The sequence below is a fragment of the Paralichthys olivaceus genome, chromosome 19, assembly GCF_024713975.1.
Source record: "Paralichthys olivaceus isolate ysfri-2021 chromosome 19, ASM2471397v2, whole genome shotgun sequence".
NCBI classification, from domain to species: domain Eukaryota; kingdom Metazoa; phylum Chordata; class Actinopteri; order Pleuronectiformes; family Paralichthyidae; genus Paralichthys; species Paralichthys olivaceus.
In genome coordinates this window covers 17,326,008-17,350,600 of record NC_091111.1, presented here as the reverse complement: position 1 = coordinate 17,350,600, position 24,593 = coordinate 17,326,008, and the positions used below count along the sequence as shown (strand labels likewise).

The following is a 24,593-nucleotide window of genomic DNA, read 5'->3' as shown; positions in this document are numbered from 1 at the left end:
TTAGAAATGGTGCGAATGAAATTTGGATTCCTTCTCAGATAAGACCTGAAACCTGATGCTGCTTTATAATCATGAAGAGCTGAATCTGATGCATCTGGCAGGAAATGACACTGTGCATAAATAATAAAACAGGCATTATAAAGGCATCCAAGCATTTGCAAAGAAGCGAGGTTGTGCAATGTGTATTTTGAGTTCCTGGAAAGCTCTGAGTCGTGCGAGGCAGGAGGCCACTGGCAGCAGAAAAATGAAATCTGTAGCCTCCATAGTCGTGAGCAGAGCAGGAGGCAGATGTTTCCTGGAACTGATGTCCTGTTTCTAAAAAAGAAATCCCTCTGGTGGTAAATATGTGTGAGGCAGTAAGTGAAATAACTCACCTGACCCCGGTGACAGAGCTGTGGGGGAAAAACAAACAAAATGTGTGTCAGTGTTTCATCGACAGACAGGCAGAGAAACATTTCCAAGATCTCAGTTGTGCTGCTGCCAGACGACATGAGAGCATCACTGCTGCAGAGACTATTCCGATGGAGCAGGTGGTTTATATTAGAGCTTGGCTCCATATAAGGACACTTTTAGTAATTAAAGCACTATTGGTTGTCAAATTCATCCTTAGTATCATTGTGACTGGATCTAGTATAGTTTTTGTTATTGTGTTTTTTTACTGCCCGTCCATTTAGTTGTTAGTTTGTTTGTTTGTGAGTTAGATGACACAAAAACATTGTTTTCTACAAAACTGAGTGGGCGATAGAGACGCTTTGGCTTCCCTTTTGGGATCGTCCATCTTTATTTACAGTCTCAGGGTTAAACAGGAAACATCAACATGGTCAAACTGCACTGAAGCAGACTCCACCTGTGAAGCTGCCCTTGCCCTTCTTCTTGCGGCTGGTGACGGTGAGGAACTCGTCGGTGAGCAGGTCGAGGGCGGTGGCGCGGTGGTCAGGGTCGGGCTCGAAGCAGCGCAGGATGAAGGCTTTGGCCTCCAGCGACATGGACTCTGGGATCTCGGGATGGATCTTAAACATGCCCACCTGCAGAGGACGGACAGTTCGGACTTCAGACACGTGAAAAGATAAAAACCTACTGAGCACTCAAGCCCTCACGGTTAATTATTTGATCACCTGCAGCGAGGTAACGCAAGGGTGAGGCGAGAGTTTACCCAGTGAACCACGAGTTTGCTTCAGGCCCGGCGTTCGATCGGGACGCCGGCCTCAGCGCCACAAGTTCAAGTGCGAGACTCTCTCCACAATGAGAAATGCCAGAAATTCCTGTGGTTGGCTGACGAGGAGTGTTGACTTAAGATTAGCAGGGAGATGCCCCTCCCTGGAGAAATTCCACGAGGACGAGCGAAGAGAACATCCAGACGGGAAAAGTCTACAGAGCGTGCGAAGTGCAGACACGGCACGATGACGGACGATCCGACTGAACCTGCAGATCCACCAACGTGTTACTGTACTACAACGTACAGAAACATACGTGTGCTTGTCTGAACTCATCCGAGTAATTAAACCACATTCCTCCATTCAGAGCTTCGACAGGAGAAGCCTCTCAGACCCTCGAAACGCACAGTTACTCTCCCTAATGGGTCACACGAGGAGAAGCAGCTGTTTTAGAATAACAGTTAACCTGAGGAATGATGGGAATCCGTAACCACCGGCGTCTCTCACCTTGAACATGGCGGCCTGCGGTTCTCCCAGTTCATAGAAAGGCGGCTTCCCAGTTGCCATTTCGATGATGGTGCAGCCGAGAGACCAGATGTCCGCTGGTTTACCGTATCCCCGGGGACCCTTGTCTATAATTTCAGGAGCCATGTACTGGAGCGTGCCTGAAAAACACCACACACACACAAAAAACACAACAACACACTGAAATATTTAACGTAGCCTTAGTGCATCAGTGCATTTTCCACAGTTTCAAAGTCTGTGTTGTGAATAAAGTGACGTCAGGAGTTTATGAAAGAAGCTGAAAATAGATTCCATTAGGACTAATTACCGGTTCCCTCTGTCCTGAGGTGACGACACAGTTCTTTCAAACCAGTCGGGTGACAAAAGCTCTACGCAGCTTACGTTGTGTGTTTGAGCTGCAGTGAAGAGCCTCTCTGTGCTTTCACCGTAATCACAGTCCAAAGTCACATTTCAGCTTCCATTGAAAGGACTCTTTTGTTCTAATAATAACCCGCTGCCTGCATGTGTGCTGCTTTTAGAAGCCACTCACTGAGCTAAAAACAGACGGGGACACATTAATAGCAGGGCCGGGCTTTAAAAAAGGCGGAGCCCGGTTTCCTGAACGAGGGTGAGTCCCTGTCTGCACCAATCGGCTGTCAGATTGGTAACTACTCCAAGAAGTCAAACTGAGCCGCAATTGGCCGCAGCCTTGGCGGCATCGCGGGGCCGCAAACCTGCCAAAGCCGACGTGTCTGAATAGCAACCGTGAGCTATTTTCGGTGATTTCACTCACAGAGGCTCTGAAACTGGGACAGTTTGTGTTATTTTTAGTGTGTCCCCGCTGAAAGGGAGTGATTCAGTGTGTGGGTCAGTGGGTCAGCGGGTACCTGTGAACGTCTCAGTGCAGGGGTTGATCCCGGCCAACCTCTTGGATGTGCCGAAATCGGATATCTTCAGCACGCCGCTGTACGTGTTGATGAGCACGTTATCACCCTGCAGATTGAAAAGACAAACAGTGAGAACAGATATACGACCGAAACCGTGAAAGTGTCGAGACCTCAAAGGGAGGCGCTCGCAGGGTGCAGCGACTTGTATTTGGGGGAGGACGATGGTCTCTGCCAAAACAAGGTGATTAACATTTAACTGCTGCTGGTTATGCTTATACGAGCGTGCTGTTAAATCAGCCGGACGCTCGGGGAAGTACTGCAGATAATGATGTCTGCGATGGAGGCAGTGTGTGTTTGTCATAACATGACATAACAAGGAGATCCGCTCTGATGTAAAGCACTCTGACGCTGAAATGTGCAAATAAAACCTACCTAACTATATAAATCAGCTGTTGTTGTTATTATTTTTTAATTTACCCATTTTTTTAAGTTTCAAATCACAGAATTTTATCTTAAAAAAATATAATGTGTAATCAGTGTGAATCGAAGAAGCGTCTGAAAGCAGCCTGGCAGAATATGAAGCAATGATAATAAAATCTAAGATGATCCTCTCCCTCAACTCTCTGAACAATATCCTTCTAATAATTATCCTGCAATAAGGCACAAAGGTCATTAAAACCTCAGTCACATCATTAATTCTACAATAACTTGTGCGTGGTTACCTTGATGTCTCTGTGTGCAATCTGGTTGTCGTGCAGGTACTTGAGCCCCTCGAGGATCTGCCGCGTGTAGAAGCCGATGGTGGGCTCGTTGTTTTTCAGAGGGCCCCACTTGGACCTGAGCAGCGCCGACAGACTCCCTGCACAACAAAAAAAACATAAACACACTCGCTCTGACCTGAGATTAGCAGCACGGGGCTGATTAGCCCGCTACTCAAAGCCCCTGGCATCAGGATTAGGAGGTTGCTCTGACACAACCAGCAGTTTGTTCCAGAAAAGCAGTTTTACTGTGATTATCAGTGCTTTGACAGGAAAGTTTTGTTTATTAGCTAAACTTTTTTTGCGTGAACGGTCGTCTCACCTCCGGGAACCTGCTCCATGAAGATCTTGATGAAGCCGTTCTCGCTGAGGGAGCCGAGGTACTGGACGATGTTCTTGTGCTTTAAGTGCTTGTGGAGAGCGATCTCCTCGTGGAGCGGCTGAGAGTACCTGCGTTGAAGAGTTTATGGAAATTACACGGAAATATGTAATCTACATAGATGAGGTCAAGTACGGAGAACCTCTACGATGACTGCATGAGGGGTCTTAAGATGAAGATGCATTAAAACGTTTCATTTGAAAATATGATGATTGTAAATTTTGTTATTCTAAAGGTTGACTACTAATATTATGTTAAACTACACATTAGACATGTTCATTATAACTAAATTATAACCAACTACTTGGTTTATATATGTCTATATCTGTATCTCAACAAATCCATAAACCCAGGATTCTTTAAATGTCTCATTTTGTCCAAAAATCTGTCTTAAAGCTGAAAAACATTCATTTCATCTTTGAAGATGAAGGAAACCTTTATTTATTTACATATGAGAACATATATAACAGAAGACTGAAGCGTAGAAACACTTGATATCTGTTCCCAGCAGCAGGTAACTGTGTGTGTGTGTGTGTGTGTGTGTGTGTGTGTGTGTGTGTGTGCTGGACTTTGTCCTCGCAGCAGTTTCTCTTCACATGAATCTCTCTGCATGAATCACACCCTCCGTCTCTCTCTCTCCCCGTCTCCAGTTTTGAATCCACTGGTGAATTATTTACCCAAATTCTGCACATTCTTCTCAGCTGAGCGCCCTGCTGACTCGCTGATGGGAGTCAAGTCTGCGACGAGTGGGTGGAACGACGAGGGGAGAGATGGACGCAGGGAGTTTGTTCTCCACTAATAATATAATAATAATAATAATAATAATAAAAAGCCATGTTGTCTCTCCTGCTCACCTGCTGTCTTTCTCTGGGATTTCTTTGATGGCCAGTCGGACCTGGTTGCTGAGGTCCCGGCCGGCATACACCACCCCAAATGTGCCTTTTCCCAGAACCACCCTCTCTCCGTGCTCGTCGTACTCATAGTCGTACTGTGGAGACAAAGACAACTAACATGAAACTGGGATTTGTGTTGGGATGTTTGATATATTATCTTCATATAAACAACTGTAATCCCAACACACAACATCTGTTTGTTCACATAGAAACAAAAAAAAAAAGGACGTCATAGTTCAGGACACATTTACTTTTCTATTACCGTTAATAATATAAATGAATTTACATCCAGTACTTCGCAGGATTATTCTATTCTCCCTGTTGTAAAATCCAGTCGCAGTATTTCCTTCCTGTTTTTCTGACACCCCCCCTTAATCCAAACAAATTAATCTGATTAGCATTTTGAATTTGTAATCAGATTACCTTAAACCTGCTACATTGGTTCCTCAGTGAGTAATTCACAGTTATGTTCTTTTCTGCCCGACACACGTGATCGAAGTTCACGACCCTGGTTTGAGGACAGGTTGTGTTACAGAGAGGCGGCTGAGGCCTGCGGACGAGCCGAGGGTGGATTCGGGACGATGATAAATCAAACACTGAGAGGAACCTGTGAGACATCTGATACGAGCCGTGCAGAGTCGAAGAGGGTGCGGCCGTGTTTTGGGTAATTAGATTTTCTTCTCCCGAGGCTCCACTGGGGAGGGAAGCAGGTGAGAGCAGCAGCAGCAGGTGTCTGTTCTGAGCCGTCAAAGCACTGCAGCTAAATTCATTCACTTATCACCGGATTACAAAAGCAGAATGCTAAACTAGAGTTCACGCCGGATTAAAACGGATCAGTTCAAATTGTGAAACCTTTTTTTCTTTTGGTCTTTTGATGGAATAATTTTAATTAGTGGCATGAAGAAAAACTTGCAAATCCATTGTTGATTTAAATTAATTAATTGATTTTCTTCTGTCAGAAATATCAGATTTCCTTCGACATATTAAGAACATGGACAAAATATGAAAAAATATTACGTATTTTGCTGGAGGAAAATTCCACGAACAGTGTTTTTGGTCACAGACGGTAAAAACAACACCAGGCCAGGTAGTTTGTTAACAGCACTACTGTTTGGATTCCTGTTCCTCAACAGAATCTGATATCAGCACTTTGGCCTTTAAGTCTTTGACAGTTTGACATTAAATCACCGACACAAAAGATTCTGCTCTGAGACTGAAACCAAATCTTGGTTTAACGTGACAAAGAAGTAAAATCCAGTCTTCTCACCTCCAAGGCGTCGTTGTCACAGTCTCCTTCCTCTGGACCTTTCCACGTCTCCTCAGTTATGCTGTTGACCAGATCACAGAATCTACCAGAGAAAGGTCTGGTTAGTGTCGCGTTCGTTAAATACAGTGGAAATCACTGAACAGCAGATTATAGTCACACAGTGTTTTAACATCAACAGCATTTAAATTTCAGCTTCGAGCGTGTTTGTCAGGTTGTCGGACTCATTGTGACGATGATGACGACTGAACAATACCAGCAGTTATCTTTGTTTCAATAGAAACCTGGGAAACACCACAAAATAATCTGAAACAGTGCAGCTTGCGTTTAAGAATATTCAGAGGAGCCTTGACAGCTTCAGCGTTTAAGGTGTTAAATTTAGATTTTCAGGTTCACTGTGATAAACTGCACAGTACGAACACGTTCCTGCAGAAACCTGTGGGAGCAATAAATCAAAAATCTAAACCTCTACAGCCTGCATTTCTAAATTTACACTTTCAGCACGTGGTGCATCGAGGACACGTCTAAATCTGACAGGAAAAAAACATTGCTGCACCGGGTTGTACTTGGTTTAACTCTGGATGGGTGTGTTTTGGGCGTAACCAATCACAGTGCCTCCTCCCATTCCCTGCGAAAACCAGCTGTGCTTGCACCTTGTTGGATTGTTGATTTACAAATTCAGTTAATTTTTATTTAGTGGCAGTGAATCTGTCTCTGCAGAGGAAACATGAGCAGATGTTGTGTGTGTGCACTGAGCACCACCTATGTAGGTGCATTTATTAACAATCATCCTCGAAGGAGACATATTGTGCTCATACTTATGATGATTATTTTTAATAGTGTTGTTATTCGGTTTCATTAATGTGTGTGATTTGTGTCGATCGCAGTAGCAGCGGCTTTCTGCTGCCTCTCCTCGTACACACCCACCTACGCTCAGGTGGGCGGACACTTCTTGACGTGTGGACAATTCACACGTGTTGTCTCAGATCCATATTGTGATTGAGTGGCTTTATTTACAAGCTGGCGGAGTGATCCAGAAGAGGTTAGAGTGTGTTTACACGCACACGTCCCACACACACATGTACAGTTATTGACCTTTACCGCTTCCGCCGAGCACAAGCTGTGAATCAGTCGCCTCACACGACATGCCTGCAGGTGTTTGCAGATACACGTGTGCCAATCATGCATATGCACAATTACACTGGATCGCTTCCACTTTTCAAGCACCATTTATTTTGTTCCACTCTCCCACCCCACTGTCACTCCTTGTTCCTCAGTATGAAGAGGAAAGCAGCATCGCAACAACAGCAGGCATGACTCACTGACTCTCACACTCCGGATAATGGAACTGGAAGTGCTCGGGAGCCTCTGATGTGATAGTCACAAGTCTGAACAGTCAGCAAGTGAGGAACGCGCTGGTGTCGACGTGAGAGAAGGTGCGTTAGCGGTGAGAGTGAAGGTGAGAAACTTCCAACCTGAGAGCAGAGCTGACGAGAGCGTCTGAGCTGCAGCAGCGATGAGGTGAACTCACCGAGCAGGAAAGAGTCTGTGATTTGGAATCTTAATGATCAAACGTAATGAGATGTCGGATCTTTATCGGATTTTTATTTTATTCAGCACAAAGCAAAGTTACATTTTTAATTCTAAAATCTCTATAAGTGATATTGTTTTTTTAGTAATGACGGAGTTACAAACATTGGTAATCTGTAAGTAATTTAATAAATATTGGATATTGGTTTGGAAGTGTACTGGATCCTAATCCACCTTCTTGTTTATGTGACAGCAGTGAATTATCAACCTGCAGTAAATAAATATGTCAACCGGCATCGAATAAACCGGTGCAGACAAACCTTAGATTTCTGACTCATAGAAATCCAATAATTTACATTTCCAGAGTCTCAAGAAAAATATTTTTTCCACTTTATTCCACTTTGCACATATTGTTTGTCTATATTTCATTCTGTTTTTATTGTACGTTTACTCTTCTATTACTTTGTTCTGATCTCGTTTGCTGCTGTAACACATATTTCTCCGTAGTGGAAGAGACGGACCGACCTTTTGCAGTGCATCTCTGTGCAGAAATAGATCTGGAAGTCGTCGGCATTGTGCAGGACGTAGAGGAAGGCGCTGCGCTCGTCGAACTTGCTGATGCTGAGGAGAAAGAGTGCACAGTTAGTCCAACAGTTACCTCATCAGAGCGAGGCTGACTCAGAATGAAAGAGGCCTTTCACATGTCTCGTGACATCAGCCATCAAATCTCTGAGACCGATGAAAAGACCGTCTGTCACTCCATCAAAACACGAAGCCCACTACACGTGGCAACTACAGGATTTACTTGTGGATATTTAGCTTTTGTCATATTGTGAGTTTGAGCTGCAGATTGTTTCAGGCAAATTCTGCAGCTTCAACATACAGAAATATTTAATATTAAATATAGTGACGCTGAATTTCTGCACAAAAGACAGACAGAGCTTCGACTCATCAACCAAATTGAAACGTTTATCGACTGAGATCGAGCGCTCGCCGGGTTCTGCCGCGGCCGAGCCAGACAGCGGAGCGCAGTGTGCGTGTGGTCGTATTGTCGAGCTGCGATTGTGTCCTGCTGACTGTCTGCAGGCTGAGAGGAGAGTGAGTGGTTCCCTAGCAACGCATGAGCACGGCCCTCCGCTCTCTCTCTCTGATCTGACATTGAATTCCTTTGAGGGGCCGTGGAGAAGCAGATGCAGAGCAAGACATCGTCTGTGGTGTTCACGGAGCACTCTGGTTCGGTCTGGAGCTGTGTGAGGTGAAGTGACAGTAACGCACAGCACAGATCCGCTCGCTCTCCTGTTATTTATCTGCACATCATGTGGGAATTAAATCAAATGCTTCTACCAGAGATTTTGTGCTGCGATACTGATACAAATTCATGTCATGGCTCTAATGTGACTCTTACATAGACTAACAAAAATATTTTGGAAAATCTAAATACTCTGTATGTGCATGTTAACTGGATGTTGTGTGTTGTTTCCTGTTAATGTCTCTATTCTGCTTCTTCTCTTTTTACTCAGTTTACTTTTATATGCACTGGTGCAATTGTTGCACATCAGCATTCGACTTTAAATGCAACTTTAATGACAAATGCAACTGCCCTTTTCTCTCAGTTTAATAGAGGATAATTTAAACGTTTTTCCCGACCCACCACCTGCAAAGATAAATTGAAACCCGTCCCCCTGTGGAGAGACGTGTGAGGTTACTGTGACATCTCTCAGCTGTAACTCGAGCGCGTCAGTAGAGACAGGAGACACTGACCTGACACCTCGAACCAATGTGGCGCTGAAGTTCCACTCATAAATTCCTTTGTTCTGCAGGAAGAAAGATTCAAGAAGAAATAATAACATCACTGCAGCTTCAGGGAGAAGATAAACTAATGTAAGACACTCTGCTGACTGATGGTCGTATCACAGCGGAAGCACGACTCCCAAATATGTTGAGGGACCTTACGGTGATAAAAAGACATTAGTGGTTTTATTGCATTGGTTGTGGCGCAGGAAATAAATGAAAATATGACGTCGGTGTTGCTGATGCTGCAGGATCGGTTTCTGGAGAGCAAACGATTTATCTGCTGCACAGATATCATACAATACGATGAAGATGAGTCAAACGTGAGCAGAAATAAGAGTCAATAGAAAAATCATCATCCATCAATTAACTTGCTAACTGTGATGCGACCTTCAGTTTTATCATCGCTTGACCGAGTAGATCATGTAAAGCATCAGTTTTGTTGCCGTGGTTACGTTCAGCATCAGTTGAAGGATGCCCGGCTGTAGACGACGTGGTTTTACTGCAGGAGGTCACCCACCTTGTCGTCCGGGGCAACGTGCCAGATCGACACCGTGTTGTCATCCACGTCTTTGTTTATGGACAGATACGAAGGCTGGTACACTTTCGTTGGCTCTAATATCAAAACCTGGAGACACGGAAACAAACTTATTTTAACTCTCTTCATCTGTAAATCCTCTCCATTGCTTGGCCCAGTTTCCTCGACTCGTGTCACTCACAGGAAACCGGACAGAGGACACGTCCTTCTTGGTTGCCTCCACCATAAAGTCCATCCAGAAATCCACCAGCTCCTGTTTGGGGGCCGGCTGCTCCACACCGGGCTTCTTGAAGTGCTGATATATCAAGATGGTCTCCACCAGCGAGCGCAGGTACCTGAGACCAGCCGCAGACACAAGAAGGGTTAATCCAGCGTGCTCAGAAATCCAAATCTTTATTTTTTTTACCAAATGTTCTGAATAACTGAGCAGAAGAAGAATCATAAACTCAAACGATGCTCCATGATTGTGTTTCCATGCTGGGTAACATTTGTCTTCATGACATAAATGGAAACTTAAAGAGTTTTCACAGCACAAACACAAATAAAGAACAGCAGGGACTTAACACACTGCAGTGACAGAGCTGCAGACAGTTCACCGTTCTCCTGCACACGATATGATCCCGTCTGCAATGAATTTAACATCTGAAATGATGTCACAAAGACAATTAAGCTATAAAAGGATTCTGGGTGCATGTAGAGATGTTCAATTAACGTTCTTGGGTGTTATATTTGCTATTTATCAGTTTTTACACATCGATATTTTCTGTTTTTCCATGAGAAACACGCTCGACGCTTGCACAATAGCCAAACTGTGGCTGCAAGACAAAACAAGACCGAGCACAGGAACACATCACCGCGGCTGAGACACAGTTGGTGATGGATGTGGGCTTTCTGCGAGCTAATCCGAGAGCAGCTCCGACGTGTCCTCACCAGATGGGGGCTTTGAGTTTGAAGAGTTTCTCAGAGGCCTGGATGACCCTGGTGTTGTCGCAGGCCAGGATGCTGGCGCCCAGGAAGAAGCCCACATCCCAGTAGCTCTGCAGCTTGTCCAGGCTGCCTTTTTTACCCAGCAGGCTGCTCAGCTTCACCCCTGGAAAACAAGACGACAGACAGAGGCATGTAATCCTCTTTGTTGTGTTTCCACTTGGACCGTCCCCAACTGAGATTTCCAGTAGATGAGATAGTGAAGCAGAAACATGCAAACTCTGCATGGATGTGCCACAACACGCTTTAGCTTTTCTAATTTGTCACTGATCCCAGAAAGGATTGAGAGATACTAGTTACGATGAGAGGAGCTGCTGATACATGTCCTGCACAGTACGCTGCTGCGGGAATCTACCATTTGTGGAGTCAGGGTGGGGGGGTCACCGGGATGAGTGTAGGAGTGAGCAGGGTCTACAGGGACGGAGGGGGGGGGCTAAATTATGGAGCTGCAGACAGTTTCCCAGGACCGACTGCTCCGTTTCCCACATTCCTGAGCTTCTCTGAGCCGCACGGCAACAGCCATGAATATATATAACCTGATTCTCCTTGATATTTTGATTATTAATCACTTTTATAATATAAGATCCCACGACTATGTCTAATGTGAACGGGGACGAAGCTCAAGTAGCTTTTAAACTTCTTTCAGCGAAGGAGGTCATGTTTTCACTGTGTCCGTTTGTTTGTCAACAGGATTACACAAAAACTAGGAAACACATTTCCACCAAACTTGGTGGAAGGATGAATGACGGCCCTGAAAACAAACCACGATCAAGGAATCTTCTTCTAACCCTTTCTTTATCATTGCAAGGTGCACGATCCGCCTACTGGGATGTGGGATCAGGAACCTGGTTTCAGTATGAATGGAACCGTGGGCACGCACTGCAGCGTGAGGTCGTTATACTTAAAGTGGCTATAAATAATAATTTAATGCAAACCGTTAAAATAGCAGCTTTCCTTTTGTAAAAGCTGAGTTTGTCACGGTGAAGAGCTGCGTCAGAGCAAGGACACGGCGGAGATTTACTTCTCAGTGGGTACTCAGCAGGTTCAGTGTAGTAAAGTGAAATGCAGCGTATTTAGGTGAAAGACACCCACATAATATCCACTCCAGCTTCTACTCACCCACTTTGCGGAGCTCGAATGACGTGTCAAACTGATGTCCGGCTGCCAGGAGGAGAACAGCATAGTTGATACCGGAGTGCAGCGTCGGCTCTGACTCGAAACCCTTTTTAAACCTGAGGTGAGAAAAACAAAATAACTCCAATAAATATCCTTCCTCCATGAGATGGATGCTTCATTCTAAATCTCTGAGATGAGTTCTCGAGGCTCCCAGAGACACGTCAACTAAAAAAAAACCCAACAACAATTACAACCATATTGAGTTGAGGGCCACAGAGAAGCTGACAACAACTGTGAGCACCCGAACAAAACAAGACATGGAATTAATTTAATGACCAATCTGTTCTACTGAGGGAAGTGACAAACAACAGCCAGATGGGAGCTTGATTATCCACGCAGCATGTTCAGGCGACAAAGATATGAGATCTTAAAATCAAATTCCAGAAGGAAATGCCCTCACTCAAGTTTAATACTCTCTCACCACAGTGCGCCGTTGTCTCTGCTCTGCGTGTCGGTGAAGTGAGACTCCAGGAACGTGTCCTTGTAGATCCGTCCCACCAGGCAGTAGATGTCCGAGGCTACATTCTCCTCGTCCTCCACCAGGGGCAGCATGATGTCCAGGGCTTTCTGTCGGTCACCTGGCAGGTTCCTCCTGCACACACACACACACACACACACACACACACACACACACACACACAGCGAGCATGTTTAGAAATGAAAGTTTTGACATTTTTGAACTTGAGTGCCTGCAGCAGTGAAGCATGGAACGAATCCCATTTCAGAAAGTATATTTGCAGACGTGTGCCAGTGGAATCCTGGGTATTTGGTTCCTAATCTTAAAGGGTCACTGCACCAATTTAAAAATTTTATGAGCCAAGAAGTCTGTCTCTAAATTAATGGAATTGCTAAATCATGCACATTTACTTTGAAAGAGACATGTTCAACAGAATGAGATAATAAATGTTCTTTCTCTTCCACGGTCCATGTAACAGATCAACGTGTGAACACTCCCTTTAATTACTTTCTATTAGACTGATGGCACAGTGAGAGTTTCAGTGACATTCCACATCACAAAGGGTGGAACAGGTGGCACCTTCTCCTGCTTCACAACAATGCAGCAGTTACACAACAACATGTAACACAACACCGAACCTGCAGTTGCTTCACATGTCTCCATCCACTCGAGGACGTTTTGTCTGACTTTGGGGCCCGATGCCAAAAGAGGTAGTCAAAAGCATATTTATAAAAATAAATAAACTGGCAATGATTCCTAAGACGTTACTATCAAACCCTCAGGACGAAGAAATGTACTGGAAATAGTCCAACTGTATATTTAGTTTACAGTTTGTTGTGTTTTCACATGTGCAGTATATTCGGTATATTCTGTAAGTGAACTTCATGTATTATCAATAATAAGATTCTTGATAAACACTAATTTGTACATAGTTTAAATATACTGTACAGTCTAGATAATAATATGAATAATATGAAATCTGAACCTTTATATTATCGGCTGCATAACAGAGTGAATCAAAACAGCAAAGTGTGTGTGTGTGTGTGTTTGTGTAGCTAGGTAACTGTTGGACAGCTTTTGTTGTGCGACATGATACTTGGCACAGACGAGGCCATTAAGAGCCCGACTTAAATTACACAGGTTACTTGGTTGGTTTAAAAAAAAAAAAAAAAAAAGCTGAGGCTGCATCTGTACGACCGCGGGTCATTCAGGTCCAGAGAGTTCTGCTCTAACTCACCTGTAAGAACTGATCCAGGCTGTTTAATGAGCATTCAGAAGGAATGAACATCTCGAGCAGATAATAAGTTCTTTTTCATTAACGTCTGTTCGGTGTCCTGTGAAAACAAGTTTTAAGCTTCTGCTGAGTTGGAAAAAAAACTTAATAAAACAGACATGAAGTTTAACAACATAAGAACTCAGCGTTGGCCAATAAAACTATAAATCTATCAAATTTGGATTAAAAGTCTATAAAAATAAACTTGTTAATTTATGGGAGTAGATTTAATTATAACAACTCTGCAATAAATCTGCTTCAGTGGAGGCTGTAACTTTAAATTTATGTTTTGCTATTGTGTGATGTGGTCGCGAGCAGCAAAGGGCCGAGATCTGCACAAAAACTTAACAAACTTACGAATAAAAGCCTCCTAAACATCATTGATTCGATTTTTTCCTTCAATATTCACGAAATCGTATCTGAGACATCAAGGAAAATGTTGAAAAATGTTGAAAACAGAACATCCTGGATCTGAACCAAAAGTTTTAATGGGTTCGCGTTGGGTCGTGTCGCAGACGAAAACAGAACCATCTTGGCAGAAAAGCCACTTGAGCTGCATCACATGTCAGAATCGTTAATATCCATGATATATGTCAATCAGTGAGGATAAAACATTCATATACGTTCTATTCAACATATGGAGCTTTAATATCAACAAAGGTCATTGAAAGCTGCAGGAAAATCACTTTCCTCCTTAACGATGCTAATTTATGCATCGAGCTGTTGCATTGTGGGGGATATTTTTTTTGTTCTGAGGTTTAAAATTCCCCTCATTTCAATCCTCAGACTTCAGAGAGAAACGACTGTTGTTCTCCTGCAGAGTCTCACACAGGCACAGAGCGCGAGTGTCACAGAGGAGAATCCTCACGAACAGAATGTGGCTTCTCTCCAGAGCACGAAGGTTAAATAAAAAGTGTGAGCTGACAGCTATTACTATGGAGACCGCCCAGAGGGAAGAGCCGAGACGAGACCTGCTCCCTCTCTCTCTCCGTCTTCCCTCTCCTCTCCAGAGGGCCGATGGGTATTTGGACGGAGGAGATTCTCGCTCAGTCAGACTCCGAGCAGCGTTCCACAGTCACGTGTCTGGTGCCGCAGAGATAATTAGTCAACGCTCACTTCGTCCCTGCAGATTCATTTAGAAGACGAGAACCGACTTAAGACGAACCGCTGAAAATTGATTCAGACAAACTCCACTTCAGTTCTCTCGCGACGTCGTGAGAGATCTGATGCACGACGGAGACAGAGCCTCGGTCTTTAACACCAACGTGACAAAATATCTGAAAAACCCTCGGACCAGACAGTAGCTGCAAACACGCCGGCATCTTGGCACAAACATTTTCCAGCCGCTGCCAAATAACAGAACAGCAAGTTTTTATTGCCGTTTGAGGCGGCAGCACCACGAAAACCACGGGAAGTTTACAAGACAAGCAGCTGGTGAGAAACAGGCGGTTGAAACCTCCTGTGATGTACACGGGTCTTTTTCCTGTGTAGCAGTAACTGTACACATGCTACTAATAACATCGCTGCTGCTTGGGAACCTGCGTTGAAAAAGGAGAGAAACTAATGAAACTCTTTCAACTCGTAAAGTCACAAATGCAGAAGCTCGCTCGCAACAACACTTTATGATTCACTCCTGCTGCTTGTTTGATTTCAGCTGAGGATCCTAAAGCAAAGACAATATTATCTGATCTGACAAGCTGAATGCAAAGAGAGTATTTCTTTCACTGCACTGATCGTTTTCTTTGGTCGCGTTCACGTCATCGTCCTTGAAAAATTCCACTGATGTTAAAACCAGTTTAAATCAGGTTCCCATAGAGGCGTGAAAATAACCGATGAAGAATCAAGAAGAAGAGGAAGAGATTATTATTCTCTCTCTCTATCAATTTGTTTATTTTCAATAAAGGAGCAGTGGATCAAATGGTTCGTCACAGAAAAGGTCATTGAATAATAAATAAATAAATAAGGGAGGAAATAATTAAAGAAATAACGAAAGGAGCTAACGATGTACCAATTAGGACCTGCGGAGCCAAATCCTCAATCGTCCCCCTTCAAATATGTCTAATTATAAATCAGGTGGTGTCAGTAAGTGTCACTGTGTGTGTGTTGTTGTGTTGTGAAAGTTGCCGTCTCTCACCGGTTCAGTGCAAAGGCGTAGTGGAACTTCACGTGAGGATGAGCCACGAGGTCAAAGGTCGGGAGCTTCTCCAGCGTCTCCACCAGCTTCACGATGGACTCGTAATCCTGGACGACAAGTGAGGGACACACCGGTGAGCTCCTGTTTCACTCTCATCATCATCATCATCATCATCATCATCATCGCTTAGCATTGTGGGACAGTTGTGTCTGAGCAACACTTAGAGGCGCTGTGAGGCCGGGGGGGTGTCTGATGTCTCGACAGTCTGATGGACACCAAACGCACTTCAATTATTGAGTGGCCCCTTCATCACATTTTTGTTGCTCCTACTTGCCGACATCGTCACTATACCCAAAGCACGTTGAATAATTCAGCACGTCCACATCGCTTGTTGTTCTAATGAATGATTTATGAGGCTGAGCGCTGCCTATGGTGAGTGGGAGGATCTGGACAGCGAGTGTCTTCACAATGTGGAAAGACTAAAGAGCAAAGACGAGCTGGAGATTTGAGACGAGCGGACGAAAAAGCTTCGCCCGGAGCTCTCTACGGGCAGCGAGAGGTCCGAGGCAGTGACGGGGACGAGGCAGGGAGCTGTCTCCAGGTTGTACAGTATGTTTATACAGTGGCTTCCTCTGCCAAGGACATCAACACACACACACACACACACACACACACACACACACACACACACACACTAATAATCCCTCATAGTTTATCCTTGGAAACTCGTGGGAGGTTCGGCAGAAAGTTTCTACGTGCGCTTCTCTAAAGAGAAAAAGTACAGTAGATGGATTTTTCCGATATATTGAGATAATACAAGACGGAGACGGTGAGAAAAGCTGCTGGTTCCGTTTTATTTTGGTAAAAAAGAAATAAATATAGAATGCGTGGATTCGTCAGGCTCTTGTCACATGACCACCTCCAGAAGGAAGTTGTTGTCTTTGCTAACAGTTATGTTAGATCACAGCGACACACCAACTATGTATGTCAAAGTAATCGTACATATGGATCCAGCCTCAGAAAAACACTTTGGGCGTGTATGACGACCCAGGTTTCTCCCTGGTGGGAGGAGTCTGGTCGTCAGGTAGATTCACGTCAGCTGCTCTGGCTGCTCTATATAAGCTGGTGGCATTCAGGGAGCCCCCCTCCCCCACCCACGGCTTCCAGAGCATTTGAGACAACTTGAGGTAAGAGGAGGTTTTTGTTTGGAGCAGTTCGACGCAGTTTGTGTTGAGGTTGCAACACGAGCTGTTAAAATGTGTTTGGGAAATATCCAAGTGAGTGTGATGGGAACAGTTATCTCGTCTTCGTGATACTCCATTTTATTTTAGGCTCTTGTTGGACCCACTGGGCTTTTGGTTTTTTGTTCTGTTGGTGGTTTTTAAATGTAAATGAATTTCTATGGTCTGACGCCTCTTTCTGAACAGGCCTCTGTGCAGGAGTCTGACGGAAGGAGTCGTCACGTAGATTCATCTCACCTGGTCCGGCTGCTGAACGTCAGCTGGTGAAATCCAGCCAGTGACGTCCATAGGATTTGATTTGGTTGTAAATTGTTGTCTTTGTGATAAATAAACCTATTTTAAAGTCAAAACTTTTGTGGTCTTCACTTATTTTAACTTGATAAAAAAACGATAGATTATTACAATATAGAAAATGTTTGGTTTGAACAAAGACACTAAAGATGTCATCTCTGAACTTTAACAGTTTAACTTGCTGCAAACTGTAAATTTGTTGTGACTTCTGTCTCTTCCTTCCTTCTATGTTTTCCACTCTCTGTTCATCAGGTTTTAAACTTGCAACCCTTCTTACTCTTTTAAGTCACAGTTGATCCTTATCGTTTCAAAGCAAACGAGGTGGAAGCATTTTATTATGAAAACTTATTGGTGGTTTACAACAAAAAGGAAGTTTGTTTTATAGCAAGAAGAGGGAAGCCGTCATTGTGAATTGAGTTAAACCTTAAGTTAAACAAATATTACCTCGGCTTTTAACCGTCTCTACCTTTACCTCATTTGTATAATTAAATAAGTTGTCTACCTGGATGTCCCTGTACGTCAGCAGCAGGTTGATGACGATGTCGACTGAAAGGCACTCTACGTTGTCCAGCCGCTGTTGGATCCGGCTCAGCTCGGCGGCCAGCTCCATGCCAGTGTACAGCTCCCGAGCTTTCCGGATCTCGTTCAGAATCGTCTCACGGAAATACTGGCTGGAGGACAAAAACCACTGGTTAGAAGTTTATTCATCGTGCATCAATGAATATCATGATTATGTTGGAAGTTGGGAAATCAGCTCTAGTGCAAGTACTGACAAGATTAAAGTACAAATTATAACCAGCACATACTCTTATTTGTATAATAAACCAGTTTTCGTGTATAAATAACTTTTTAAATAAGGAAATGGACAAAGAACCTTTTTTTAATTTCCACCAAAACTCAGTCAACATAATTTTAAGGGCACATTTACTGTTTGCATTCAGGTCATATTCCAGTGATGCTTAAAACTAGCGTTCAGGAAACTGGGGCTCCATCAAAGTGTGTTTTGAGTCACTGTGGCTGGAGCAGATCTTCGATCTCTCTGGCAGCTCCACCGGCTGTTGGCAGGAAAGCCTGAAATATTACTGCAGCAGCTGAGGTGTAAATGTGCTTTCAGAGCTGAGGGAGGCAGCGCATTAAAAATAAGTACAGCAAGTAAAAATGGGACGAGTGGGACAATAAACCCAAAGAGAAACTGTCTCTGAACGAGAATAAAAGTGAACATCAAGTCTTTTTTTTTTTTGTAACTACTTATTCCAGCTGGTTGTGTTTCTGGTTGCAGTTATTTCAGAGCAGTGCATTGTTTAGCATTCCAACATTTGTGCTATATTCTAGCTACAGTTCTGTATATCTCAATATTATGTTTTATTAAATATTAAAAGCATAAAATCCTTTGGTCCAGTCCACCATTATCCCCTGTTGGCTCGACTTACTGGGAGTTGGCTTGTGACACCTTGAGCAGCTGGATGAAGCGGTCCAGCAGGGGCATGCAGATGGGCCCCAGCAGCATCTCAAAGCTGGGCTGCATCAGCTCCGTCAGGCCCTTCATCAGGCTGCTCTCACAGCAGTACACCTTGTTGTGGGGCGTCACCATGTACGGGATGAAGGTGTAGTTGGCCGAGCACGTCTGTTGATACAAGAGACGCAGGGTTGGAAACCATCAGAGGTTTCCTCAGCATTATGGGTTTGGTGTGAAAGAGGCAGAAGCGATAAATGTAATTTGTACCTCTGCTGCGGAGGATGTGTGTTTGTGTGTGTGTGACCTGAGGTTTTTGATGTGTTTTAGACTGTTAAACATTTAATAAGTCACCAACTTCCTCAGCAGATGTAATTTCTTATGCTGGCTTAGAAGTTAAAGTATCAATAACCAAACTTAGATTTTAGTGTTCTCGGTAAAAAGAAAATCCTTTAAGTACCAGGTGTACATTTATATTACAGTAGAATACACAGCTTCACTGAACAATAACCTCGTCTGAACTTTCTTTGCATCGTCTGACTCTACAGACGCTGTATAGGAAAACATAACAATGCATGTGGAGGAAGCAGTTTTCGTTGTGGACGTCTGAGACATTTCCCCCGTTTCAGACTCTGATCTGGCGACACCAGTCTAAACAGGCAGCTGCTGGGTGGAGTGATCTGCATCACTGGCGACAGCCACATTACGAGCGGCTGTCTTACAACTGCAAACACTTTAGAGCGGCGCATGAACACAGATTCCACTTGTTCCTGCAGCCTGGAGAAGCACGAGTGTCTGTTCACCTGGTGCAGACCTCTGCCCTGTTGTTCGCTGCAGCTGCTGCATTCAGGAGTCATTCGTTTTCATCTGTTTTAGTTTTAAACTCTTTATTCGCTAAGCTCTAATTCACGACACGTGGCTTTTGTGTCCGGAGGTAGATGAGTATATTTGTTTTAACTTGACAGTTTTCTCCTGCAGCAGCGGTCGCGAGGCTCCAGCTGCTGTCGCTGGCTGCTGCTGAATAAACAAAGAGCAAACACGTGCATGTGGTGTTTACAGACAGTACACAGAGAACAAGACGGGCAGGAAACCCGCTGTTGACGTGCTCAAGAAGCAATGGAGGTCTTTGCAAGGAGAGCTATTCCCAGAGTGTCAGATGTGTGGTGGCTACATGAGAGCGTTGGAGGGAGGTTGAGCTGCTCCACAGCTGCTTTAATATTCTCTCATGGTCTCAGCCTCTTTTAGAAAACACTGCTGCGGCTGCCAACTGAAAAAAGGAAGTGGAGGGAAGGACGGCAGTTGAAGCAACGAAAGCGATCCACAGATACAGTGACTGCATCCTCCCGTGCAACATGACATCACCGCTTGCTGCACGTCTCTCGAAAAAATAAACCAGTGACTCCTGTTGACGCCGGGTGTGACCCGACAGGTTGCACAACGCTGACGCCATATGGAGCTCCTGTGTGTTTCTGTGATTCATGCAGACACGGGATCACGCGACAAGGCCTCTGCTTATTTCAGAGCCACCGCAGGTCGTTGGAAGCGAACCTCCGCTAGTCGCACACAGGTAACACGTTTGTGAGCAGTGCTGGCTCACAGGGGGACGTGGTGAGTCAGCTGTTCAGTGAATGAGTCATCAGGTTATTTAGCTTAGCCGATGGTCCATCTGAATGTTTGCAGTGGGGCCGAGCCGGATGCCGACTCACCTACTCACACATGCTTTCTCAGAGCTTAATATAACTTGACATTAGCACATTTATACAACTCTTGCAACAGCTAATAATCCATTGAGATTGTTGTGCCTCACATTGGGCCTGGACGAGCCTGGAGGTTGTAGCTGTGGGCTGTGACTGCAGAGTTGAAGTCAGTGGGCAGCTACTGTGAGTGAATTTACACCAACACACTGGAGCCACTGTGCATGCAGCTACAGTAATTTGATTATGCAACAGCAGAGGCCAATTATCTGGATTTCTATGATCATAGTGGACAGCAGAGAACAGTCCAGTGTATTTGGTTGTCTCTCCCTGATCAGCGACTGTTCAATTATGACAAACAAAATCACTTCCATCGTCGACATTTCAAGATCAGGATACTTTAGAGTTTCTCTTGTAATGTTGAGCTTGAAAATGCAGATTCATTCAGTATCATGAAGGTGAGGAAGATGGTTTTTGGACGGGGGAACTATATCATAATTAATACCTACAGGTTGCTTGTTGTGTTTGAGGGATATGAGTGTGTTCGAGTTGGGTTGTGTCTCAGGATGCACGTAACCACACTTGTGTTTTTGCTGGGTGGAACTGAAGAGCAAAGAAAGTCGGGTTTGCGTTGAATTGACAGAACATGTAAAAGAAATGATAGAAACCTGCAGGTGTTGCACAGAGGGTTAGTTATGAGCGATGCACCGGTGCAGAGCTGCAGTTAAAGGTCTTGATACCAGAAGGGAAGAGAACAGAGACAGTGAGAGCTCATCAGGGAGCAGCGAGCTCATGCTCTCACACTGTGGGTGAGAATCAGCTGCTCTGACACGGTACAAGTCAGAGTCAGAGATCAGTGCCGCCTCCTTCCACTCTGAAAAGCCACTTAAGAGAGCTAAGCCTCTCATCTGACTCCTGGACATGGACTCCTGGACAACACTCAGCCGGCCTCTGCCTTAATCACACTCTGCTCCACTTTGTGCTGAATCAGTCGATTGTATAACGAGTGGATTATCAGGAAATCAATCGATCTTGTTGTTTTTTTTTTAAAGCAGATTTTGAGCCATGAAGCAAAGATGCAGATAATCTGATACATCCTGCTCTTCACATGACAGGATTCACTGTTTTTGAATCTTTAATTTGAGACTTTGTGTGTTTTTAATTAGACATTTAATATGTGACTGCTGCCGCCAGTGGTTTTTCAATCAAAACAATAACAGAAGACCTAGTCTGATGATGTCGTGAAGCAGAGTGGGATCATGGGAGTTGTCTTCAGCAACATTTCTTGTCTCTTCATATTCTCGATGTTAAAAACATAGACTGCAGTTTATAACATAGGTCGAGTTGTTTTTAGACATTTTAATGAAAACAACACAGTCAATGAGAAAATAACTGTAGTTCGTTAGGAACTACAAAGGATGTGACTCAGTAAAGAACAGGATTTCCTTTGCTTTAAATCAGCACCTTATTTGAATGCTGCAAGTTTTTTGCAAGTCAAATTTCCAGAGAGGTTGTGCCTTTTTTTACGCAGATGGTGCTCGTGCAGTCACTGAAACTCACGAACCAGCTTTCATCTGAGAAAAACATCTTGAAAAAAAAAAAAATGGGAAGACGACGCTGTTTTCTCTGTACGTTTCTGTGAAACCGAACATTTATGGCAGAGGAGAGAAACCTCTTCAACACAGAGAAGCATAAGGTGTTAAGACACTGTGCTCCCTGCGGGTTGTTTAACAAGAAAAAGAAGCATATTCTGTGCAGCGCATGATGTGTGTGAGTAACGTGTGAAGTCAAAGAAAGGCGAGAGAAATAAAAAAGATTGCTTTGTGTACTTACAGTGTTCTTCTGGCAAATTATCTCCTGAAAGACAAGAGAAAATCCCATTTAGAGACTCAACAAGCACATTTTCTCCAAGCAGCAATATTACAATCTGAATTAAACAAAAGAAAAACCATCAGCTGCACTTAAATTAGATTTAAAGTACCTGAGACAGATTTGATTCAGACCGGTTGACGAACATGAACGGAAAATACTGAAAGATATTTTTTTCTAGGAAGGTTGTAGGTTTGAATCCCGGTTTGGCTGAGCTCTTTCTGTGTAGTTTGTCTGTTTGCAGGTGAGCATGGGGTTTTCTGCGTCTACAGACACACAGCTTCGGGGTTAGGTTGAGCAGGAAACTCTAATTCTGTCGTAGATGTGAGTGTGAGGGTGAATTGTTGTTCATGTCGGCCCTGCGATACGCTGGCCGCTAGTTGAAATTGGCTCCAGTCCCCTGTGACCATTACAGGATAAGTGATGTAAACAATGTTTGTTTCAGAGAAAAGTTGAGCTTCTGGCTTATTCTACATAGAAAAGCTCTAAAACAGTTTCCCTGCATGGACACCTGCGGACCGAATGTGAATTGAAATCATTCCACTGAGTGATGTGGTAATCCGTCCTTTAGTTTTTGTGTAATCTTGATTACAAACAACCCAACCAATAAACAACATAACCCCCCCCCCCCCTCCTTTAATTCATGAAGCATGTGTATTGTTCTCTCTGACACAAAGAGACTATTTTATTCTTAAGAAAATAAACAGCGTGACCAGCGCTGAGGACACAAAGGCCTCTGTGGGTCTGTGTGTATTTTTAGTCTCGGTGCATTTTGGAGAACTCCACTATTTAAAGAAAAACCCCTGACTTAGAAACCAGCGCTCTTTGAAACAATTAAACCGCACATCAGTGGAAACCACCAGAGAGAGGAGGTCTTTTCAGGCTGGGCGAGGAGCTCCGACGCCCAGCCAGACGGGTGGGCACCACTGCAGACCACAGGAAGGGTGGGAACGCTCCAGCGACCAGCTCGCATTAACGCAGGGAGGAATGTCACGGAGGGTGTTTGAGATGCAGAAATAAAAGAGCTGCGAACGTGCATTAGCTTTTTATGCCGTGTTTGTGTCGACTGTGCAAACAAACCTAACCTGACAGCTGAGTGCTGCGATATGCTGACTGGACAGTTTGGTCGAGCCCTGTAGACTTCACTACACACACACACACACTACACACACTCTACACACAATAAAGGCCTCAGTGTTCCTCAGATACGAGTCACCGGCTGCAGGAGGGGGTTTAGTGTGTTCAGCTCTGGCGTCAGACTGTGCGAACTACGTCTTGTCTGACCTACAACAAACACACTGTTGCCATGGGCCGACACACGACCGGGAGATTCTGGGTTCCAGCCCACTCAAGTTCTAAACAGATGCTTTAACGGGAGCACAGATTTGTTTCTCTCCATCACGGACTCTGATAACACGATGATGAGCGATGCGTGCAGGGAGAAATGTTTGCATATTTGGGGGGAATTGTTAACAACCTTGGTACTTCCTCATACTACATACTTGTCGGGTTTCCCCCAGGAAGTTGTTGATGGTAAAACACATTTCGTGTAAAATGTGGGCAAACTATTACCCAGCATACAGCAGCTGTTCTTCTGCTCTATTCCCCTTAATGTTAGAGCTTCATTTCAAAGAGGTTTCTTTTATTTCCATGATGTTGGCAGAGGTAGTTTTTAAATTGAAAAGAAATAAGATATAGACTGTAATGAAGTGTTTTATCTTTATCTGTTCACTTCTTTGAAAATAAAAAAATCCTTGTAGAATCCTGAAATCTGTTTTCAATTCACAATCAGCCCTGAAAACCAAAAACCCTTGAGTTGGAGTTTATAAACTACCGTTTAAAAAGAATTAAAACCTCTAAAAGATCACGTACAAAAGGTTAAAGAAAAGACGTGTCAGTCGTGGACGCACTAACTGACTGAAAGATAAAAAATAAATGAGGCCGTGTTGACGTCCCATCTCAAAATGCTTCATAAATGCGTTTCCTTCCATCAAATTACTGATGCATTTAAGTTCCGCCGCCATCAAATTACATTCGTGTCAATCCCATGTCCGCCCTGCGTCCTTCTAAATAAAGCCTCTCATCACGACCCCCGGTGAATCAGTGATTGTCTGTTTCGTGGGTTAAAGTGGTTTCTGCTCGTAGCGACGACTCACCTGCAGCGACTGGAGGGAGTCGGAGTTAGTGTCGCAGTACAGGATGATGTTGTTGGCCATGCTGAAGCTCTCTCGGACTCCCAGGTGGTAGAAGAGCGAGGGCTGGCGGAAGGCGTCCGTCATCTCCACCACAGCAAGGTCTGACGGAGACAAACAGGGAGCTGTCA

The 24,593-nt window shown here is 44.2% G+C and overlaps 1 protein-coding gene and 1 long non-coding RNA gene across 3 annotated transcripts in view; one reads left to right on the top strand and one right to left on the bottom strand.

The window, feature by feature from the left end:
• map3k5 (mitogen-activated protein kinase kinase kinase 5) overlaps positions 1-24,593 on the bottom strand; it is a 43,930-nt gene that overhangs the window by 6,614 nt on the left and 12,723 nt on the right. For both annotated transcript variants that reach the window (XM_069515027.1, XM_069515028.1), the window contains exons 2-21: positions 24,427-24,566; positions 22,235-22,258; positions 18,685-18,878; positions 17,757-17,925; positions 15,723-15,829; positions 12,280-12,450; positions 11,802-11,914; positions 10,629-10,788; positions 9,880-10,033; positions 9,681-9,788; positions 9,131-9,183; positions 7,895-7,990; positions 5,843-5,924; positions 4,537-4,670; positions 3,626-3,753; positions 3,268-3,404; positions 2,546-2,651; positions 1,662-1,819; positions 848-1,025; positions 375-392 (exon numbers count right to left, since the gene is read on the bottom strand). In XM_069515027.1, the coding sequence (XP_069371128.1) occupies positions 375-392; positions 848-1,025; positions 1,662-1,819; positions 2,546-2,651; positions 3,268-3,404; positions 3,626-3,753; positions 4,537-4,670; positions 5,843-5,924; positions 7,895-7,990; positions 9,131-9,183; positions 9,681-9,788; positions 9,880-10,033; positions 10,629-10,788; positions 11,802-11,914; positions 12,280-12,450; positions 15,723-15,829; positions 17,757-17,925; positions 18,685-18,878; positions 22,235-22,258; positions 24,427-24,566 (2,430 nt within the window). The remainder of the gene's footprint in view (positions 1-374; positions 393-847; positions 1,026-1,661; positions 1,820-2,545; positions 2,652-3,267; positions 3,405-3,625; positions 3,754-4,536; positions 4,671-5,842; positions 5,925-7,894; positions 7,991-9,130; positions 9,184-9,680; positions 9,789-9,879; positions 10,034-10,628; positions 10,789-11,801; positions 11,915-12,279; positions 12,451-15,722; positions 15,830-17,756; positions 17,926-18,684; positions 18,879-22,234; positions 22,259-24,426; positions 24,567-24,593) is intronic.
• On the top strand, positions 16,847-17,313 carry LOC138405576 (uncharacterized). The gene is made up of 2 exons (XR_011239363.1): positions 16,847-16,909; positions 17,150-17,313. It is a non-coding gene; the product is annotated as an uncharacterized lncRNA (long non-coding RNA).